Below are 20330 nucleotides of genomic sequence, written 5' to 3'. Positions count from 1 at the left end.
TGCCAGACCATATACTGCATCAATTACAATATCATGGCTGCGTAGAAGAAGGATCCGGGTACTGAAATGGCCAGCCTGCAGTCCAGATCTTTCACCCATAGAAAACATTTGGTGCATCATAAAGAGGAAGATGCAACAAAGAAGACCTAAGACAGTTGAGCAACTAGAAGCCTGTATTAGACAAGAATGGGACAACATTCCTATTCCTAAACTTGAGCAACTTGTCTCCTCAGTCCCCAGACGTTTGCAGACTGTTATAAAAAGAAGAGGGGATGCCATACAGTGGTAAACATGGCCTTGTCCCAACTTTTTTGAGATGTGTTGATGCCATGAAATTTAATCAACTTATTTTTCCCTTAAAATGATATATTTTCTCAGTTCAAACATTGGATATGTCATCTATGTTGTATTTTGAATAAAATATTGAAATTTGAAACTTCCACATCATTGCATTCTGTTTTTATTCACAATTTGTACAGTGTCCCAACTTTTTCTGATTTGGGGTTGTATATAATAAATATATACACACACACATATATAGGCTATGTTAACATTTTTATAAAATAAGAGGAATCATACACAAAGCATGTTATTTTATACATATATATATATATATATATATATACACAGTGCTGCTCAAAAGTTTACACATCCCTTTCAGAACCTGTGAAAATATATTAAAGATATTTTTTTTTATAGGCTGGCATAGATTTGATCGATTTTTATCAAATTTTATATTATATTTTATTATTCAAAAGCTATTTGCATTTTATCCCATAACAATGTTAATGTAAATTATAATATAACATTACATAATATATACATTAATGTTTTTACATGTTTTTGTATTTATAAAGATGAAGATATATGCCGCTATTCACACTTTTTTTGGCAATACTTTTTGGCAATGCTAATACAAGATCACTTTTTAGCAATACTAAACCAAAATAAATGAACAACCAAAATAAATTGAAAAATATTATTGAATATTTATAGATTTTTATATGCCGTCATATTGTGGATGGATGAGGGTGTATTTAATTATATTAATATATTTTAGCCTACAAAATTCAATTTTTTAAAATGATCTTAAATAACAATATTTATGTAAATTATTTACACAATATGTACTACCGTATTTCAATTATGACACACACACACACATATATATATATATATATATATAAATTTTTTTTTTTATATATATATTTTATTAATATAAAAATAAAAATAATAACACTGTAAGAATAGATTAATATAGCCTAATGCACATTTACATGCATACAACCATTTATGTGTGCAAATTAACTTTTGTCCTATCGGCTACTTGGAGGTTATGTTGCAGTGTAAATAATCCAACCCCTTTCTTTGGTTGAATCACGGGTTTCTGAAGACCAGTAGCACAACCTGAAAACAACATTGCAAAAGTCAGCCAAAGCTCACTGTCACTCCTCACACACGTGTCAGCGCTGCAGGACCTACTTCCGGTTCAACATGGCGGCATCCATGGCATGTCAGGCGGCTGTGCGAGGACTCCGAGCTGCGAGCACTAAACAACTGCTTTTGAGCAGAAACAAGGTAACAGATCGCTGATCTGTACGTTTATCCTCCGGTGCGTGATGTGACCAGAAGAAGAACTTAGTACTGCGTGATGCAGCTGCTGTCTGTTTGTTTATAGCGACAGACATGATGATTTATTCTGTATATATGCACATACTGATTTAACCCGGCATCGTTTTAGTCCTTAATTATTTAACTAGCGGTCTGAATAGATGCTTTAATAGAATGACACATTAGATGGTTCATCTGTGATGCTTTGGAGAATGATTCATTTATTGCTCAATTTGTCTTATTACTGAACTTTAACCTTATACAAGATATTCGATAACTGACGTCAACAAATGTATGTGTTTATAAAACACTGCATGACCTTCAGTGCAGACTGATTAGTGTTGTGGAAATAATTTAGACAGCGATTATACTCTAAAGATTCTGTTCTGAAGTTTCTGTTTGAAAGATTCTGTTCTGAAGTTTCAGGTCTAATGGTTCTGTTCTAGATATTATCTAAATGCACTATATTTAAGTTTCTAATCTGATTCTATTAAAAATATTAGCTTTTAAATAGTCTGACCAAGAAATTGAATCACTTAAGGTAATAATAGTGTACATTAGCTTGCTATATCCTGGAACACTGATTTGAAAGGTGATGCATGTGAATGTTTGGGGGGCTTTTTGCTCTTTTTTTTCCACAAGTCTTCACTAGGAATGATTGATTCACCTTCAAGTTTGTCCTCTATTCGTTCAGTCAATGAGAAGTAGGCCAGAATCACGTCCATCTATCAGCCTTTGACCCATCAGTGATGAAACACTTTTTGCTGAGCTGGCCAATAGCAATTTGCTGTCAGTCTAAGGCAAGGTTTAAAGGTCAATTTTAATATTTATCTTAGCTATACACAGATTTTCCTGCTGTCATAATTCTTATATCTTTTGCAATATTAAGTATTTTGCCCGATTGTCATGTGTTCTTCTTTTGGTCTTGCAACATGAAGAGATTTTCAATGTTTCTTCATTTTGGGTCTCACCTGACTTGTCTGTGCTTTTGTTTGCTCTGAAAGTTTCCTGTGCGCAAACAGACTGTAAACCAGGACATCAGGACAAAGTAGATCAACAGTGCAGTTTCAATGGAAATTCAGTCAAATGGAAAGTCGGAGGCTATATTTTGACATTATAGAACAAAACTCAGAAGAAAAGTTTCAAGTAGGTCATTGAATATATCTGAGCTGCGTGTTCTATTCTGTTTTAATCCTGACTGACATCCCTAAATAGTTCAGGGACTTTTAGCACGTAAAACAAATGTTGCTTGTCAGAGGATAGTGGCTTGCCCTCAAAGTATAAGGCATGCACAAATATAATTTACCTTGAAAGCAGGGTTATTATTTGCTAAAACTAATACTAAAATGAAAACCACACCAAAAAAAGGTACTTGAAATAAAATAAATATTAAATTCTTAAACTTGTTTATTTTTGCTAGTTGCCAAAGAAAACATTTATCATTTTAATTTAGTTTACTAAAAAGAAAACTAAAATAAAAATGGATAAAAACTTTCTATCTATATATATCATCATTATATAAAATAATATATATTATTGTATATTCTAGTAGACCTGCATTTTTTTTTTTACTTGGGAACAATAAATGTAATTTGGTGCTCTTTAATGTGACAGATCAATGTGTTGAAAGATACATTACAACTTACTAAAATGGGGAAAGACTTTAACTTCACTTAACATTACAAATGCTTACCTCAAGAAAGCTATTCAACATCCATAAACTCATTAGTTAGCTAGAAAAATAACTATAGAAGAGCATTTTGCAAAATATATGCACTGTATTCATATTCGTTCATTATTTAATGCATGTTTGAATAAATCTATCATGAAAACAAGTTATTACCATTTATTGTCGTTTAAATGTTTACACCAGCAAACTGGAGAAAATACAATTCTGCTATTAAAACGTTGATACAAAAACTGCCTTATGTGCTTTTTAATTTTTTTAAATTTATTTAATTAAAATAATTATTTATTTTCAGTTTTTAGCCAAGTGCATCCTGAATTTTTTGGTTTCGGTTTTGGCTAGAGTTGTAAAACTTACCAGTACTAAAAAATGTTGATGGTCACGGTATCAGCATTTTACAGAGTACTAGACATATTCGGTATATTCGGCTGATATAGACCGCTTTCAAACGCTCTTGTTCGTGTTTGATTGAGCGCTCTCTGAGCATCTACGTTTTTTATTTACGGCATGTTTTTACAAGCATTGAGCATTGTAGCCAATCACAATCGTATCTGTTGAGTGCGTGAACCAGTGGCCTATCAGAGCTAGTCAGTAAGTTAGTCAGAATCTTAAAGGTATAGTTCCCCTAAAAAAAATTTATTCTGGCATCATTTACTCTCCCACAAGTTGTTCTTCAGCAGAAGAAAGAAATTCATACAGGTTTGAATCAACTTGAGGGTGAGCAATTGATGACATGACTGACTTTTCATTTTTGGGTGAACTATCCCTTTAACACCGCTGAAAACGCACAAGGTTTTGTTTTGTTCAAAGCGGCCCTCACTCTTGCGAATTCTTTCATTATAACCTACAAAGTGTGAACGCAATGTAAATAAGAGATTCATTGTACAATTAAGACAGCTTTTTTATTATAACGGGAGTTTTCGCAGTATTCAGTGAGCTTGTGCTTTAGAAATTGACACGACAGCCTTAGTGATTATAAAGGGATGGCTTATCTCTTGCTTTGTTTATTCACAATCTGAATACAAGTTTGACTGCAAAGTTTCTGGCTTGTATATATAACCATATATAAATGCACGAATGAATCGGAAACTGCTGTGATTGACATTGATCACCAACGGACGAGACAAACCTTTTTAAAGTAGCCTACTTTGGTTTTGCTCTTGTACCGAAATTGGAAATTTTACTGGTATTGGTACTGACTAGGGTTGCAAAGGGGTGGAAAATTTCCGGTAAATTTCCATGGGAAGTTAAGCTGGGGAATTTTGGAAATATTCCCCAAAAAATATGTAATAAAATGTCTCCAAACGTGGCATTTTTCTGTAAAATAAGACAAGAGCTTGTAAGAATACTAATGCAATGCAAGAGCTTGTAAGAATACTAATGCAATGGCATGAACAGATGTATAAATAGTAAGGCTAGCTAAACAACTGGAATGATCTTCAAAACATATTGCAGGAGGCAGAGAAAAACAGCCACATGAGGTAGCTAGCATCTGCCTTATGTGGTAAATAAAGTTATGCTAGCTTATTTAGCATCTAACTTATCAGCTTGCTATCTACTAGATGAATACATTTGTATGTGATATTTGCAATTTAAACATTTAATACATATATTTCCCCATAATATCATCAAAACTTACTTCACTTTGTTTAGTCCACAGGCTCAAATGTGTGCCTTCAATAGTCTTGTGCTTTGGGCTTCTGTACATGTGATGGAGGCATGCACAGTGCCAGTAGGGGGTGTGGTCTCAATAGCCATGCAGTAAGCAGTGTGCTATGTGCATGTGATTGAGGAATGGCATGGATATTCAAGTGTATTTGAATGACATCTGTTTGTTTTAGTCAAGATTATGCTAAAATATACTTTCCTCAACTATATTTAAGTTCCCTATGAAGAGCCAACCCTCAACTTTGAAAATTCCCAGTTTATTCCCATAAATTCCTGTTAATTACCATTAATTCCCATGGAAAGTTTCCATCTTTGAAAATTCCCAGATTTTTGCAACCCTAGTACTGACTACTAAAATATTGGTACAGTGACAACGTGTGTGTAGTGAAATGTGTGTAGTAATAAGCTATATATACGGGAATCTGAAAAGCTGTAATTTAATAGCATAATTCTGTTTGCACATTATTGGCTTCACAATATACCTCTTTGAACACCACAGATGCCACATCTGTTTCCTTAAGGCATCAATACGGTCCTAAAACAACTTTATCCTGGAATTACTTCACAAAAATGCACGCCATCTCATAAATCTTTACACCAGTTTGTACACCGAACAAGGATGGCCTTAAAAAGCATCTTTCCAGTGACTTTAGTACACACAGCTAGTTGAAGCACTGACTGACCTTATTTTGCAACTGGATTCAATCAATTTATTGACCCAGCTCCCAGAATGCAGCACACATAGCATTGATGTCATCATGAAAGTCGGGTTTTCAGTTTAAATTAATTTTTAACTAAATGCTCAATTTCTACTATCTGTTACTTTCTGACCTTATTATTATTAATTTTGTCCCTGAGCTGGAGTTTCAAAAGTTATATAGAGAGGTTCTATGCAGGAACATGACATTGGATCAACACCAATTTGGTGTATAAGGCATCACTTCATTACTTCGTGCAGTCCACTCTGCTGCCATAAGATGTGGTTTAGTAGTGCATGCAGAGTGCTTAGCTAGCATATATTTTCATTTCGGTCCTATAATGAGATGCAACCCGCTGAAACAGGGCACAAGCCTCATCCATCTGAGAGAGAGGACCTGCTCTAATGAGAAAGTACATAGTGCCAAGTGCACTTATATTATCTTTATTGAAATGACTTATTTAAGACTCTTTTGGTATCAATGAATAGTGACATCTTTATGGTATTGGTAATTGATCTTTAATGCATAGGTTTATCTCAACTATTTGTAGAGGTGAAAAGGACCCCTAAATTGTGGGTGTGAAGGTCAGACGTAATTTAAAAAGCAAATTTTTAAAGCACAGATGTCAAGATTCAGACACTAATGAGATGCAGATTAGAGCAGCTTTTTCCATTTTTCTCTCATTTTGGACTTCTCACGTTTGGATCAAATCCATGTTTCACCATCTCCTTAGGAGTCTGGCTGTCAGCCATTTCCTGACGGCGATCAATGAGCTGTTTTTATTAATCAGTGACTGCATGCTTAGAATTTTTCAATTGGCCTGGGTAAAAATATCCATTTTTGATTAATCGGTTCTTCATTTTAACGGCCATGAAAATCCCAGGATCAATCTTTTACTTTATGCCAGTGTTACTGCTCTTCAGTGTCAGCGGATATATTGGAATTGAATGCGATTAGAAAAAAACAAAACAAACAAATGTGTGCTCCTGCGAAATAATGCCGAGATAATACGCCTTTCTGCACACAATAACAAGCAGCGTAACTAGTGCAATCTGATTCACAAACAAATGACTCTTTTGAATCGGTTCTTTTTAGTGAGTCAAAAACGTACAGCTGCTCAACCAGTATTGTCCAATTCACAAACAAATGACTCTTTTGAGCAGATTATTTGAATGAATTATTCAAAAAGACCATGACTGAGGCACTTTGAATGAGTCTGCCAAATCTTTCACTGAATGAACTCGCCAAATCTGTCAAGAATAAGGCTCATTTAGAGGTTTTCTGTACTCTTTCATTGGAGTCATAACGGAAGTGTTTTAATAATTTAACTCTAAATATAAACCCACTACCAATAATCAAGATTTTTTAAAAATGTTTTTGAAAGAAGTCTCAAGGCTGCATTTATCATTTATTTCATCAAAATAGCGTAAAACTATTTTAAAATGTAATTTATTCCTGTGATGGCAAAGCTGAATTTTCAGCATCATTACTCCAGTCTTTAGTTTCACATGATCCTTCAGAAATCATTTGAATATGCTGATTGGGTGTTCAGTTGTTGGTGTTAAATTATTAATAATGGATCAGAGTTTTCATAATGTACAATATTTGAAGGTTCCCTGTATAATTAAGAGAAATAACTAAATATAACCAATTGGCCAAGTGCACAAAACTGCGCACTCAGGTTTCTTTGAACAGAGTGCCTTGAGGTTTTACAGAATCTGTTTTTTGGACTTTTACCACAGAGATAAGAGGCGGTGATTAGCCAGCTGCCAGTCCGCTCTAGTGGAGCTCGGGACGCGTGACTGGCAGGTAGGTATCACGGCAATTCACTCCCATCTTTTATGACAGCTCGAAAATTAGAGATGGCTTGTCAATGATGACAATGCCCCCCCAAAAAAGAGACGATTTGAGACAGGCGATGGCCGATAACACCAACGCTGCCTCAGAAATTCCTGTCTGGATGAAGAGATAATCCCAGAGCTGTTTTCCCCAGCACAACCCTAACCGCGCCACGGCTGCATCTCCAAACTTAAAGGAACGTTTGCCGCTGCGTTCGTTCGCTGGGGCGGAGAACAATCTTTACGCAGAGATTGAAGACGTCAAAGCTCATTCGCTTCACAATGCTGCAGCAGCTTGAAAAGCTCGACTGGAGTGTCGAAACAAGACCAGGGGAGTCTGCTGGATGAGTCTGCATGCTGAATATTTGAAACGAGGGGTGGGTGGGTGCGACTCCTCTGGTGTAAGAACTTCAAACAGCATGCGTTCCTCCCATCTGTCCACAGCGAGAACACATTTACATTTCCTGGCCGCCAGGGATACAGTAGAGCAAGTTTGCTGTAACCGGATTTGAATATCGTTTCACCAAGGTTAATAGCCATTTCTGTTGCTCATGAGGGCTGTTTAGGCTTTTTCAATAATTTAGGACTGCAGCAATCATTTAGAGTTTTTTTTCGGCTGTCTTTTGAAGGAGAGGTGCCTCTTTTGAAAGCTCCTGGGACTCGTATTCCGGTCCATTTGGGATAATTCTTCTGTAATGATGATTATAATGAGGCGGTATTTAGTGTTACAGGAAATTAAAAGTTTTTATACAATATGTTGGCCCTGCTGTTTCAATGACAGTTGTGGAAAAACTTTGAAAGTCTGTCTATTTGGATATTTATTCAGTTGGTTTGTGTTCCCATGAATGTTCAAAGGCTCATTTTAAGGCATAAAGCTGAAGAACAGTTTAAATGTTGTTTATTCACTTGTTTTTCAAATTCTGTCATTACTCATATGTCTGCTAAATGACTAAAATGTAATATGTTGTTAGAAACTTGACTTTCTTTCTTCCAGTAAACAGAAAAGTTTCTTAACTTTGGTTGCTTTTGTCCATGGTTTGGCTTCATAAGACTTGGAACACTTATTCTAATATGCTGGTTCACTGCTCAATTATTAATAATGGTTCTTATTGTTATCAATGTTCAAAACTTTACAAATATTTTTTTTGCCACCTTTTCAGGATTCTTTGAATATTCTTTGATTCTTTTGAATGAACAGTATTTATTTGAAAATGAAATCTTTTGTAAAATTATAAAGGTATTTAGCGTCATGTTTTATCAATTTAATGCATCCTTACTGAATAAAATTAACCATTTAAAATGAGTAAAATTTACAAAAAAACATTTTGACCTGAATCACTGAACTCATATAGAGCACAATTGAGTTAGGTTTACTTTATTAATTATAGAAGCACTGTCCTTGTACAGCATAATATTTGTAGCCCTTTTCAATGAAATCCATATGATCAAATCAATTAAACAGAGAAAAAAAAAAACAGAAAAAAAAAAAAAACAGATCACCTCTGATCATAAGCTCATTATTTATTCATGCACCATAAATGAGTTTTGATTGGTGGCACCCAGAATGCGCTGCAACTTGCTTTATAATTGTCACCATTGTTGAGATTCACAGGCTGATTCTTGATGTCAGTGTGTCTAAAAACTAAGCAAAATGAAAAAATCATTTTTTTTTTTTTGTATATGAAAAAAAAATAATAATAATAATTGGATTATATTGTAAAAGTTAAAAATATTATGCTGTACAAGGACAGTGCTGCTATAATTAATAAAGTAAACCTAACTCTGAAATTGGGCTCGATATGAGTTCAGTGATTCAGGTCAAATGATTGTGAAATAATGATTATGTTAAAACACAACCAACACCATCAGATCACCTATTCTATGTGTTCATCTGGCTGTTATAACTCAGGTACAGCAGCCAAACAAAATCTAAAGTTAATGATTTAAGGGTCAACAGCCCAACTAAAACAAACACTGATCACCATAATGGTGACTTCAAATTATGGTTTTCTCCTTCAGTGATTCTGCTTGTTAACATCAGGTATCTTCAATGTTGGCAATCAAAAATAAAAAGTTCTTAATTCATCTTTGACGTCTGTCTGTTATTCAGATATTTTTGTTTAAAAATAAATTGTTGTAAATTTTACTCATTTTAAATGGTTAACTTTTAAGAATTATTTTGATTAATTATTACTCAATTCTAATTTGTTAAATTTAATTAATAATATTGCTTGTAATCTGTTGCCACAATTTTATTGAGTTGATATAGCGTTTTCAACATTGATAATAATCAGAAATGTTTCTTGAGCATCAAATCGGCATATTAGAATGATTTCTGAAGGATCATGTGACACTGAAGACTGGAGTAATGTTGCTGAAAACTCAGCTTTGCCATCAGAGGAATAAATTACATTTTAAAATAAATTAAAGTGGAAAACAGTTGTAATAATATTTCACAATATTACTGTATTAAAGGTTAAATACAGCCGTGATGAGCATAAGAATCTTCTTTCGAAAACATAACTCTTGACCAGTACTGTAGCTCTTGATTCACATAGACCACTTTTATAGAACTTTTGCGTCCTTCATGCAAAGCGCCAGTTCTTTGAAAGTTCATTGTTATTGCAAAAACATTGAGCATGAAAGAAAGAAAGTTACGTGGGTACATGAGTAAATGTGTGAATTCTTCTTTTAATGTTGTTAACGATTCAGTCATTGTCTTCACCCACTTCCATTTGCCCACAGACTTGACCTCACTCTTCCAGACTTCTCTCCTCTGAATGATGTTCCTTATTAACTATGCTAATTGCTAAATTCATATCTGCAGAGAGTTGCCTTCACCTTCAGCCCGTGTCTGTCTTTAGGAGATTAAGCAAAAAGCGTATCCCATGATGCAAATCTCTGCGATCTAAATCCTTTGGCATGCTCTGCTGGCTCCCCCTAACTCGGCTCTGCTAACACACACACGTCACGGCCTAACGGAGTTCTCTTGTCAACTTGTCAAAAGCTGCTGCTCATCCAGTGCTCACCTGACCTTGTTGAACGGGAGTCAAACGTTAAAACCCAACTAGAGCTGAGAGCATTCAGAGATCACAAATTACTTTGACTTTTTTTTTTTTTTTTTTGCACGAGCTAATTAAATCATTGCTTCATTATGGAACATTGTGACTATGAAAGAATATTGATCTTCTAAATTAAAATATTTTCACCATTTGTTCCTGTAAGCATGTTTTTCTCTAATTAGTTTGTGCAAATGCTGAAACGATGTAAATACATCTGATGATCTTACATTATTATGAACCCCGATTTCTCAACAACTTTATTTGCATCTCTGTTTCGTTGATTGGGACCATTTTAATACCCCGGATTGTATTATTCACGATTAATGGCAGCTATCATTTCTGAATAAAGTAAACCAATTAGTTACAATCAGGAATGGAAAAATGTGTTAATTTCTTAAATCAAAACGCCCCTCAAGGATTCCACAAGTTAATTAAATGTGAGGCCATTTGGAGGTGCTAATTAAGAAGAGTCATTTCAAAGGGTTTAGGGCAGAGCTATGACTAGTAATGAGGGTTTTAACCCCTGGAGACTGCTGGCCTGTGACTGCGCTGTGAAGGATCCGATACAGTCGACTGGGCCGCTCCGTAAATACTGTTTGTCGAAGCATCAGATGCTGATAATTAGGGAAAGAATTAACATATAATGCAGAGTAGGTCCAGGTGGTTTTCTGTGCGACTAGAATTGAGCAACAGGTAGAAATTCCACAGTTGTGGTCAGAATTATTGGCACCCCTGGTAAATATTGTCAAAGATGGCTGTAAAAATAAATCTGCATTGTTTCTCCTTTTGATATTTCATACAAAACCCCCACAAAAATCAAAATTACTACTTGGCATGGCCATATTTATTGGCACCCCTAGAATTTTTTATGAGTTGAAGTAAAAGAAGTAAAGTTCATTGAAGTAAAATGTTCCCCCCTCCCCCTCTTTCAATTATTTTACTTCGATGAAAGGTTCGATTTTTGCACATTTTTTGAATGAAAATGATTTATTTTTACAGCCATCTTTGATCATATTTATCAGGGGTGCCAATAATTCTGACCACAACTGTATATTATATTATATTATATTATATTATATTATATTATATTATATTAATATTTTTGAACAAATATAGCACAACTTAATAATAATGTTTTTAGTCTTAATTTTTTTTTTATTTTTTTTTTATTATACAGTACATAAGGTAAACACAGAACACAACAACAGAACACAAAAACAACAATAAAACAGCAGTAATAATAACAGTAATAAAAAAAAAAAAAAAAAAAAAACAGCAACGACAAATAATAATAGTAATATGTAGAAGTATTAAATAGTATTTAAATAGTAATAGCATGTATTAGGGGTGTAACGATACACAAAACTGACGGTTCGGTACGTCCCACGGTTTTGACGTCTCGGTTCGGTTCGGTTCGGTTCATTTAGGTGGAGTGGGGGGTTTAGAAAGCTAAAATTGCTTCTTCTTTTTTTTAAACAGTGCTCTAATTAACAAATTGTGTCCTTGTCTTTAAATTAATTCAATTACAAGTAAACGTTTCGCAAGGATAAATTTTTTTATTCAATTATCTGCTAATGCTTTAAACTATATAGGAGCCCTTGCTTGCACATTACTATAGCATTAAAGCTTAACAACAGAGCCTAGACTTTTAGCCTAAATTCAGTTGCTATTTATTTTTAGATATAATAATAATAATCAACACTCAAGTAACAAATTGTATGAAAACATGTAAACTGCACATAAGGCAGTTTTTACATTAACATTTTTACTAATTTATTATTGAAATATAATCATTTACACAGTTGCTGTCATTTTCATGACAGATATTTTAAACATACATTAAATAATCAAGATGTCATTAACAGGTTAAGTAAAATATAATATATAGGCTAATATAGTGCATTTATTTAGAGAAAGAGTTCATTTCCTTAGCAAACCAACAAGCTGTGGACACTGAATGACTTGCCTGAGGTAAATAAAGCTATGTGAAAAACTAAGCGTTTTATTGACGTATTTCCGCTGTTGAAACGCTGACTGAGCGATTACACGAGTTATGATGTCTTTCAGTAAGTATACTGTATCTTTCAACATACCTTCAGGTGTCCATTCATGTTTATTCTGTAACTGAGGAAGAGAATCGCGTTTACTCGCGCTCCGCGCTGCCGCTTTAAATGAGGAGCCTATAGCCTACAGTGATCTGTCACGCCACATCAAAGAGCGCCAAAATGACATTTAATGTTTGAATTTCGTGATCAAATAGACAGAATTTGAAAGATTATACCTTGCTTATTATCGAATGTAACAAAACATAAGCTTATTGCGATTAAATGTGGTTAATGGTGGTTAGACAACGCTGTATTCGTTGTGTACATATAAGACATGAGGTCCAATGAGCCGACAGCAGGGGGCGGGGCGGGCGTGTTCGGTACGCCATGAGAGAATCGCGATTTGTATCGTGGGTGGTGTATCGCGGTTTTTCGGTTCGGTTCGAATATCGTTACACCCCTAGCATGTATAATAATAATGATAATAATTATATTTTGTGGTGACGGTAACAGTAATATCAGTGATAGCAATGACAGTAATAATACAATAATGATAATAAGGATGGTGATAAGTTGTGTTGACGGCAATAGTAATATCAATAATAATAATATATAACATTGATAATGATTAAAAAAAAAAAAAAAAAAAAAAAAAAAAAAACAGTATTGGTACTCATACTAACACAAAAAAAAGAGATACTATTGATATTGATAAAATCAATAATAACAATAATAATAACAACATGTATATCAATAATAATAACAGTAATAACAGTAATAATAGTAATACTAAATATGGCGATGATGATAATATTTTGTATTGCAATAGTTATATCAATAATAATATAACGACAACAACAACAATAGTAATAATAATAATAATAATAATAATAATAATAATAACAACAATAGTAATAATAAAGTTTTTTATTTTTATTTTATTTTATCTAATAATAGTAATGCTAAAGATGGCGATGATGATAACACTTTGCGATGACGGCGACAGTGATATCAATAATAATAATAGCAGTAATAATGATGATAATAATAATAATAATAATAACAATAATAATAATAACAATAATAATAATAACAATACACCCAACACATACCACACCTCTCCTAGTTTCTGTGTCTGTGTGCATGTTTTTTCCCCCTCCCATTTTTTTTTTTTTTTCATTTTCTTTCCCTTTCTTCTCATTCACTGTACAGTTACTTTTTGTATGTATGCCTAAACTAAGGTGGTGCATTAAAAGAAGGTGAAGTGCATTAAGATCAGCATTTGGTGCATTAAAATCATCTGTGTCATGTGTTAGGTGTTGACTTGTATTGTTTATATTTTTATATTTTATATATTTATATCACTATTATCATCATCATTTCATTTATCTATTTATTTATTCATTTATTTATTTTAAACATTTAATATATACATTATACCATTATCGTCCTTATATCAAGCAAATTATCATCACATCGCCATCATTCCATCACTGTTAAATGTTTCTATGATATTGAAAATATTAATAACCAAACTGTCAATAATAATTATAATAATAGAAATACTCACAATATTACTAAAACCTTGTATAAATGTATAATAATAAATGAATACATAATTAATCAGGATGAGTGTGTTAGATTTGTAATAGTTGGATGAGGTCTGATCTGGAGTGTTGAGGTTCCGATATACAGTTGTAATGAGGTGTAAAATTTAGTTTTTAGTCTTATTTTAACGCAGCTTCTAATCCATCAAGTTAAAAATAACAAAAACACTTTATATGTTTAAAGTCTCTAAATTATCATAAGATATTATTGATGTCATGTAAATTAAATATCTGGAGTGAAATTTCAGGAAAATTACTGATATATTTTGTGATGTTTAACGATTTTTCAGTTTTAGGGGCCGTTTACACTGCACCGCTTGCAAAACCCCCCCAAAAAACTGAAAACTTTGTATGCATTTTTGCCGTTCATTTACATGACAATATTTTTGGGTCCTGAAAACGAAAAGCGGGTGAAAATGGGTTTCAATGTGTATAGTCTCCATGTAAACTGCAAAAACGCGAATTCGTGAAAACTGAGATGTTATTCGCATATAGGTACGTAGTGTTTCTTTATAAAGTGACATCGCCCACTACTGGCCTAGCAGCGTAATACAGCGTTTTTGCGGATACTTATGGTATTGTTTTGAGTACGTCGGACATCATCTGTACATGAAAACTCATTGTTTAGTACATTGTTGTTGTGTAAACATACCCTAAATTTGAGTAATTATAGTACTTCCAACTTAAAATGTTTTAATAGCTTAAATTGTAGTTATAAATAACAACACTAATATATTTACTGTTGTATTATCTTATATAAGTCATCGCCCCTATATAGTTATGCAGGTTTTTTAACCCAGGGAAAAAGTGGTTTTGATATATGGTGAATACAGTTGGCCTTGAATGTACATTATGCAGTGATTATACAAACTATATATGCATTTTTAATTTTTTATGCCATGGAAATGCATGAAAAATTCTCTGTCTGATTTAATGTTTTTTTTATTATGCACAATGAAACAGCATTGCCCTCTGAAAGACCTCAAGGAAAGCTCTCATAATCCTGTCCTCAGAAAATCTCCTTGTTTGAGCTCCTAAGCTCCTCTTCCTTCTCCCAAAAGAATTAGATTGGTCAATACAGATTTGTAAATATCCCCTCATGAATATGCAAATGTAACCAATTTTCCCCAGTGAGGAAAGCAGTTGTGTTGCTTACTATTCTTTTCTTTTTGTCTTCCCGCAAGAAGTCTTTTAGGAATCAATCCTTCATCGACTTGAGCTTTCCACTCTCTGTCTTGCTGATGAAGCGGCCTAATGTCTAAGTCATGCTAATGTGGGGAGCAGACTAATGTTGTACTGAAGGGCTGAATGTAGTCTACATTGACTCGCCTGCGCTGTCTGGGTCTTTGGCGCATTGAGCAATTCTGTAATATTTTTGTCTGTTTGTAAATCCTGTGAAAACCCCAGCAGATTTCATGTTTAGTGGATGAGCAATTGCATGTGATTCCTCTTTTGTGGGTTTTTTAAGGACGGATGTTCTTTCTTTCTTATATTCTTTTTGCGTTGTGTTTTTCTTTTCCCTCATCTGTCAGGTATGCTTAAACATCCTCCTGAATTACTCTAACACTTCATGTCTTCCTGGCGAGAAGCTATGAGATTGGATCTCTAAGCAGCTGCTTGCTTTCAGTTAGTTGTGCATTGGTAATGGTGCATATGGTCAGGCAGACTATTAATGTTAGTTAAAGATGACATGGTATCAAAACCGATTATATTAACATTTTAAAATCCATATTCAGTCTTATGTATGATTCATGAGTGCACCCTATTCTAAATAATTTTTTATCAAAATAACTTTCTCCACCTCTGAAACTATTTTACTTTTGATGTTACCAAATTCAATCAGGTAGGGAAAAATGAGATAATAGGTATGCACGTTATTAAAGGTATAGTGGAGGATTTTCCCGAATTTTAGAAAAGAACCGCCCTCTCCACTTTTTGAAAAAATGCACGAGAGAGCATGCACGAACCTAGTGCGTGACTTGTGCCAGGGCTAGCATCGCTAATCATAGCTTACATTAACTTTTACTAGCAGTGATTTTAAATGGATTTCTCCAAATAGCATGCCAAACTTTACCTGTCGAGTAGAAACTTCGCGACTGAGGCATCAGTGGGAAGCCCAACCTGTGCTTTTAGCGCACGCCAGCGTGTGAAATATTCTCCCAAAAACACTCTGGTCTTGTTTCTTTCTTCAGAGGCCTTTCTCTCGTCATACAATTCGTAGACACTTTTTCTCTTGCGACCCTCGGACATTTTGAAAAAACCCCGTGAGAACGGCGAGCTTCAATGAATGGCTGAAACCGTAGCTCACCACACATATACACCTGAAAGTGCGCATGCGCAGAAAGCGAAAACTACCTAGGGACGAGCACGTACGACGGCCTTACGTAAACATATCACCAGAATGATTGACAACTAGGAGGACCAATAGTCTTGATGATCCACCCGGAAAAAGAAAATCCTCCACTATACCTTTAATTTAATAAATCTCAAAATGAATATCCATATGGCACTTGCTTATAATAATGTGTGATACCTCTTAATGTCACTTGATGATTGATTTTAGTTTTTAGTGTTTTGTTTTTAATTTATGTAGGTCTTTTTATATAGATTTATTTAGATTTTCTATCTAAATAAATTTGTTGGTTATTGACAGTAACATAAAAATTAGTATATGCATTATATGCATCCCTAAATTGTAAGTAGTATATCAAAGTTAGTGATTCTCAGTGTATCCATGATAATACTGGTATCTGCCATTGTCGGAAACAGGGTTATTACCATTTGTTTAAGTTGTCGGCAGTGCTTTTAATTGAATTCATTTAGTTTGCTGGTCAAGTAGGGTTTTTTTGGGGGGGGGCAAAACAAAATGTATTTGTATAGGTATCAACCAAAATGTCTATATTGCTGTAATTAATCTCTTATTATAGCATACTTTTCACATCCCGATACACAAAAGCCCTGTCCTACTTTTTTCCCCCACTAATAATCCTGTGTCACTTAGAAATGTTATGTTAAATGATGTTTACAGTACTTTGTCTTTAACATTATATGTTGGTGATATTTAAAATTCAGTGTTTACTTGCTCCCCATGCCACTCCACCATGTTTCGTACACACACCACCCAAACACAATTCAAAATGCTATTTTTTTCTTATCTGTCACTGTTAATGAGCAGCAGTGCAGGTATCAGAATAGGGTTATAAGAGCAATGACTGATCCAGGAGTCTATTACATTCAAGAGCGACAGACCCTCTCCAGCACTTTGGAGTGTTTTTTCCCCCTCCGTCTGAAGTGTGCGTGTATCACTTTCATATATCCAGCTGGATTAGCATAGACTTCATCATTACTGCACTGCAGTGGCCCTTTCTTTCCAATGGAGTTTTGTACTCTCAAATCCAAAGATCTGTAACCCTCATGCACAAGACAAACACACCACGAAAGAGCCAAATGCAATTGATAATTGCACTAAGCCATATCAGAATTTCGGTTTTATTTCGATTAATTGTGCAGACCTACCATACATTTCATTACTTTTATCAAATAAATGTTATCGAGAAAGACATAGGCTTATGTTAAGGAAAGGCAACCTTAACTTTGTGCCCGACTTTCTAAGGTTGGTGTGGGGTCCTTACGGAGCATCTGCTATCCTGTGGAATTTGATGCAACTGCTGCCACAGCTTTCCTTCGTCCTCTCACCTTTGTGTGAGGACAACCGATAAGTCAAGATCTGATGTGGGCCACCATGTCCTTAAGAGACATCTGGACTCCCAGAGGATCCAGAGAAGCTATGTCTTTCAATCCTAATAAGGGAGACAATCTGAAGAAGAAAAGCAAATGTTTCTGTTTAGGTCTGTAAAACGAATAAGTTCATTTTAGGATTATTTACAGTGCCATGTTGAATTTCATCAGCTGTCACCCTGTAGCCAAAAGACTGGTTGCCCACTGACGCTAAGCAGGGTTGAGCTCGGTCAATACCTGTCGGAAACTTCCTGGGAAAAGGAAGGTAGCTGATGGAGGAGGTGTCAGTGAGGCCCAGTATAGTGAATTGGACACCACTGTCAAAAAAAGCACCGTCCTTCAGATGAGACGTTAAACCGAGGTCCTAACTTTCTAGAGTCCTTTGAAATAGAGTAGGGGTTTAACCCTGGAATCCTGGCCAAATTTGCACATTGGCCTCTGTCATTCATCTTGGCCTCCTAATAATCCCTAAACACTAGGGCTGGTCCAAATACCATTTTTTGAGCTTTGGAGAGAGGGGGCTGAACATATTCTCCTTCTCTCTAATAAAGGCAGTATTCTCTATGTTTCTGTCTGTCCGTTTGCATTTTGATTATTTTGAGAACCATTCATCCAATCAACTTCACAAGGGAGTGCAATGTCGCATTTGGTGCAATATAGATAGACACGTGAGACGCCACACGTTCAGAATTAATACACTTTTAATTAACTACAGAACAACGCGAGCGGGAAGCGGCGCACCTCACACGGGCAGGGCTTATATGCTTTGAGAACGGACACTGCACTAGTGATATTAAACACATCTTCCCCATGAACAACACAAAGTAAATACACTCGCACGTAACGCGCACACACACAGGTCTGTTAACTTAAGCAATACTTTTAATAAGGTAGTCTAATATTTTTCTGACTAACAAATTAATGACACAGTAAAGGGTAGATTTATTTAAATAAAGAAAAACGAAATTTAAATAAAGAAAAAACGTAATTTAAATAAAGAAAAACGAAATTAAGTTAAATTAAAAACTAGATTAATTTAGATTGATAATAACGGGTAAAAAGCTTAATACGTTTTGTTTCTATTATTCTATTTCCACAATGTCAAAGCAACGCAGCTTAACCCAAAACACAAGCTCAGGCACTTCTGTCCACACACACTCCGCTGTTCTGCGCTCTAGCCAGAGAATACTCCTGTTGCAGGAACACTTTAGAAGGCCAAGAAGCCTTCAAGTATAACGAGGTTGGGTTCCTTCATCTGTCCATCCTATTAAAAATGGCTAGGCTATATAAGACAATTGTAAAAAAGAATATTTTATAGTGTTGAACATATTCAAGCGCGAAAGAGAACCGTTTCGAGGGGGATGCCAGGTGTGCAACAAAAAAAAAAAACGAATATTCGAATGTCAAATGTTCAAATCGAATACCAACCCACCAAACGAATATTCGAATATTTGGGTCAGAGTCCTGCACGGGTCCACCACACATACTAAACAGTGTTAAATGTGAAAAATACTGTTCGATAGAACTGCTTGGTTTGTTACCACAGTTATCTGCGTGCTTCCTCTGCGATGAAGTTCCACATTTACGGCTATAATCCAACACGAAAATGCATGCAGCAAATAAGCCTTTCACAATATTTTCTTCAGATAACTCCAAATTTCTCCCACACACTGGACTTGATTTTTGATGACTGTCGACAACTTTACAATCTCCACTAGCTATTCTTTTCTTCAACTCCTCAGCATCCATCTCGACGACTGCAAGCAGATCGCGCGCGCACGCGGTTATGATGAATTTTTAAAAGTGAAAGTAGCCTAGCCTAGGTAACGTTATAGATCCTGGGAGGGCGTGGCGCTTGGGCACAAATAAACTGATGTGGATTTAAAATTATTTGATCAACTTGAAATGCAGGCATATTTTTGTAGATGTGTTCCTGAAAAATGCGCGTATTTTTACGTTTGCATGTGATTGTTTTAAACCCGTGTTTAGACCCGTGTTTAGCTCGTGTCCGACCCGACCCGCACCCGTATCCGACACAGTTGGATATTTTTCACCCGTTTGAGCAAAATTTGCGGGTCACCCGGTACCCGCACCCCTGCAGGACTCTAATTTGGGTCCAGGCCTAATAAACACACACATACTGATTGTCTTCATCACTCTGTCTCCTCTCCACCAATAAGCTTCTGTGTGGTGGGTGTTCTGGCGCAATATGGCCGCCGTCTGTACATTTTATTTAGATTTTGCCATCAATTGGTATGTTGAAGGATATTTAGCTTATAGTGCGACAATATTTTGCATGTCACACATATAAGTCAGCCACATACTTAAGCGTATTATGAAAGCCCAATTCCACCACATAAGAAAAAAATGATTCTT

The 20330-nt window shown here is 35.0% G+C and overlaps 1 protein-coding gene across 1 annotated transcript in view; it reads left to right on the top strand.

Annotated features, from left to right (window-relative positions):
* The first annotated feature begins 1418 nt into the window (after window positions 1-1418).
* suclg2 (succinate-CoA ligase GDP-forming subunit beta) overlaps window positions 1419-20330 on the top strand; it is a 119676-nt gene continuing 100764 nt past the window's right edge. The window contains exon 1 of the mRNA XM_084394602.1: window positions 1419-1578. Coding sequence (XP_084250728.1) covers window positions 1495-1578 — 84 coding nt within the window. The 5' untranslated portion in view covers window positions 1419-1494. The remainder of the gene's footprint in view (window positions 1579-20330) is intronic.

The sequence above is a fragment of the Rutilus rutilus genome (assembly GCF_951802725.1).
Source record: "Rutilus rutilus genome assembly, chromosome: 22".
NCBI classification, from domain to species: Eukaryota; Metazoa; Chordata; class Actinopteri; order Cypriniformes; family Leuciscidae; genus Rutilus; species Rutilus rutilus.
The sequence above is the reverse complement of the archived record's forward strand: the minus strand, read 5'-3'. Positions and strand labels throughout refer to the sequence as shown.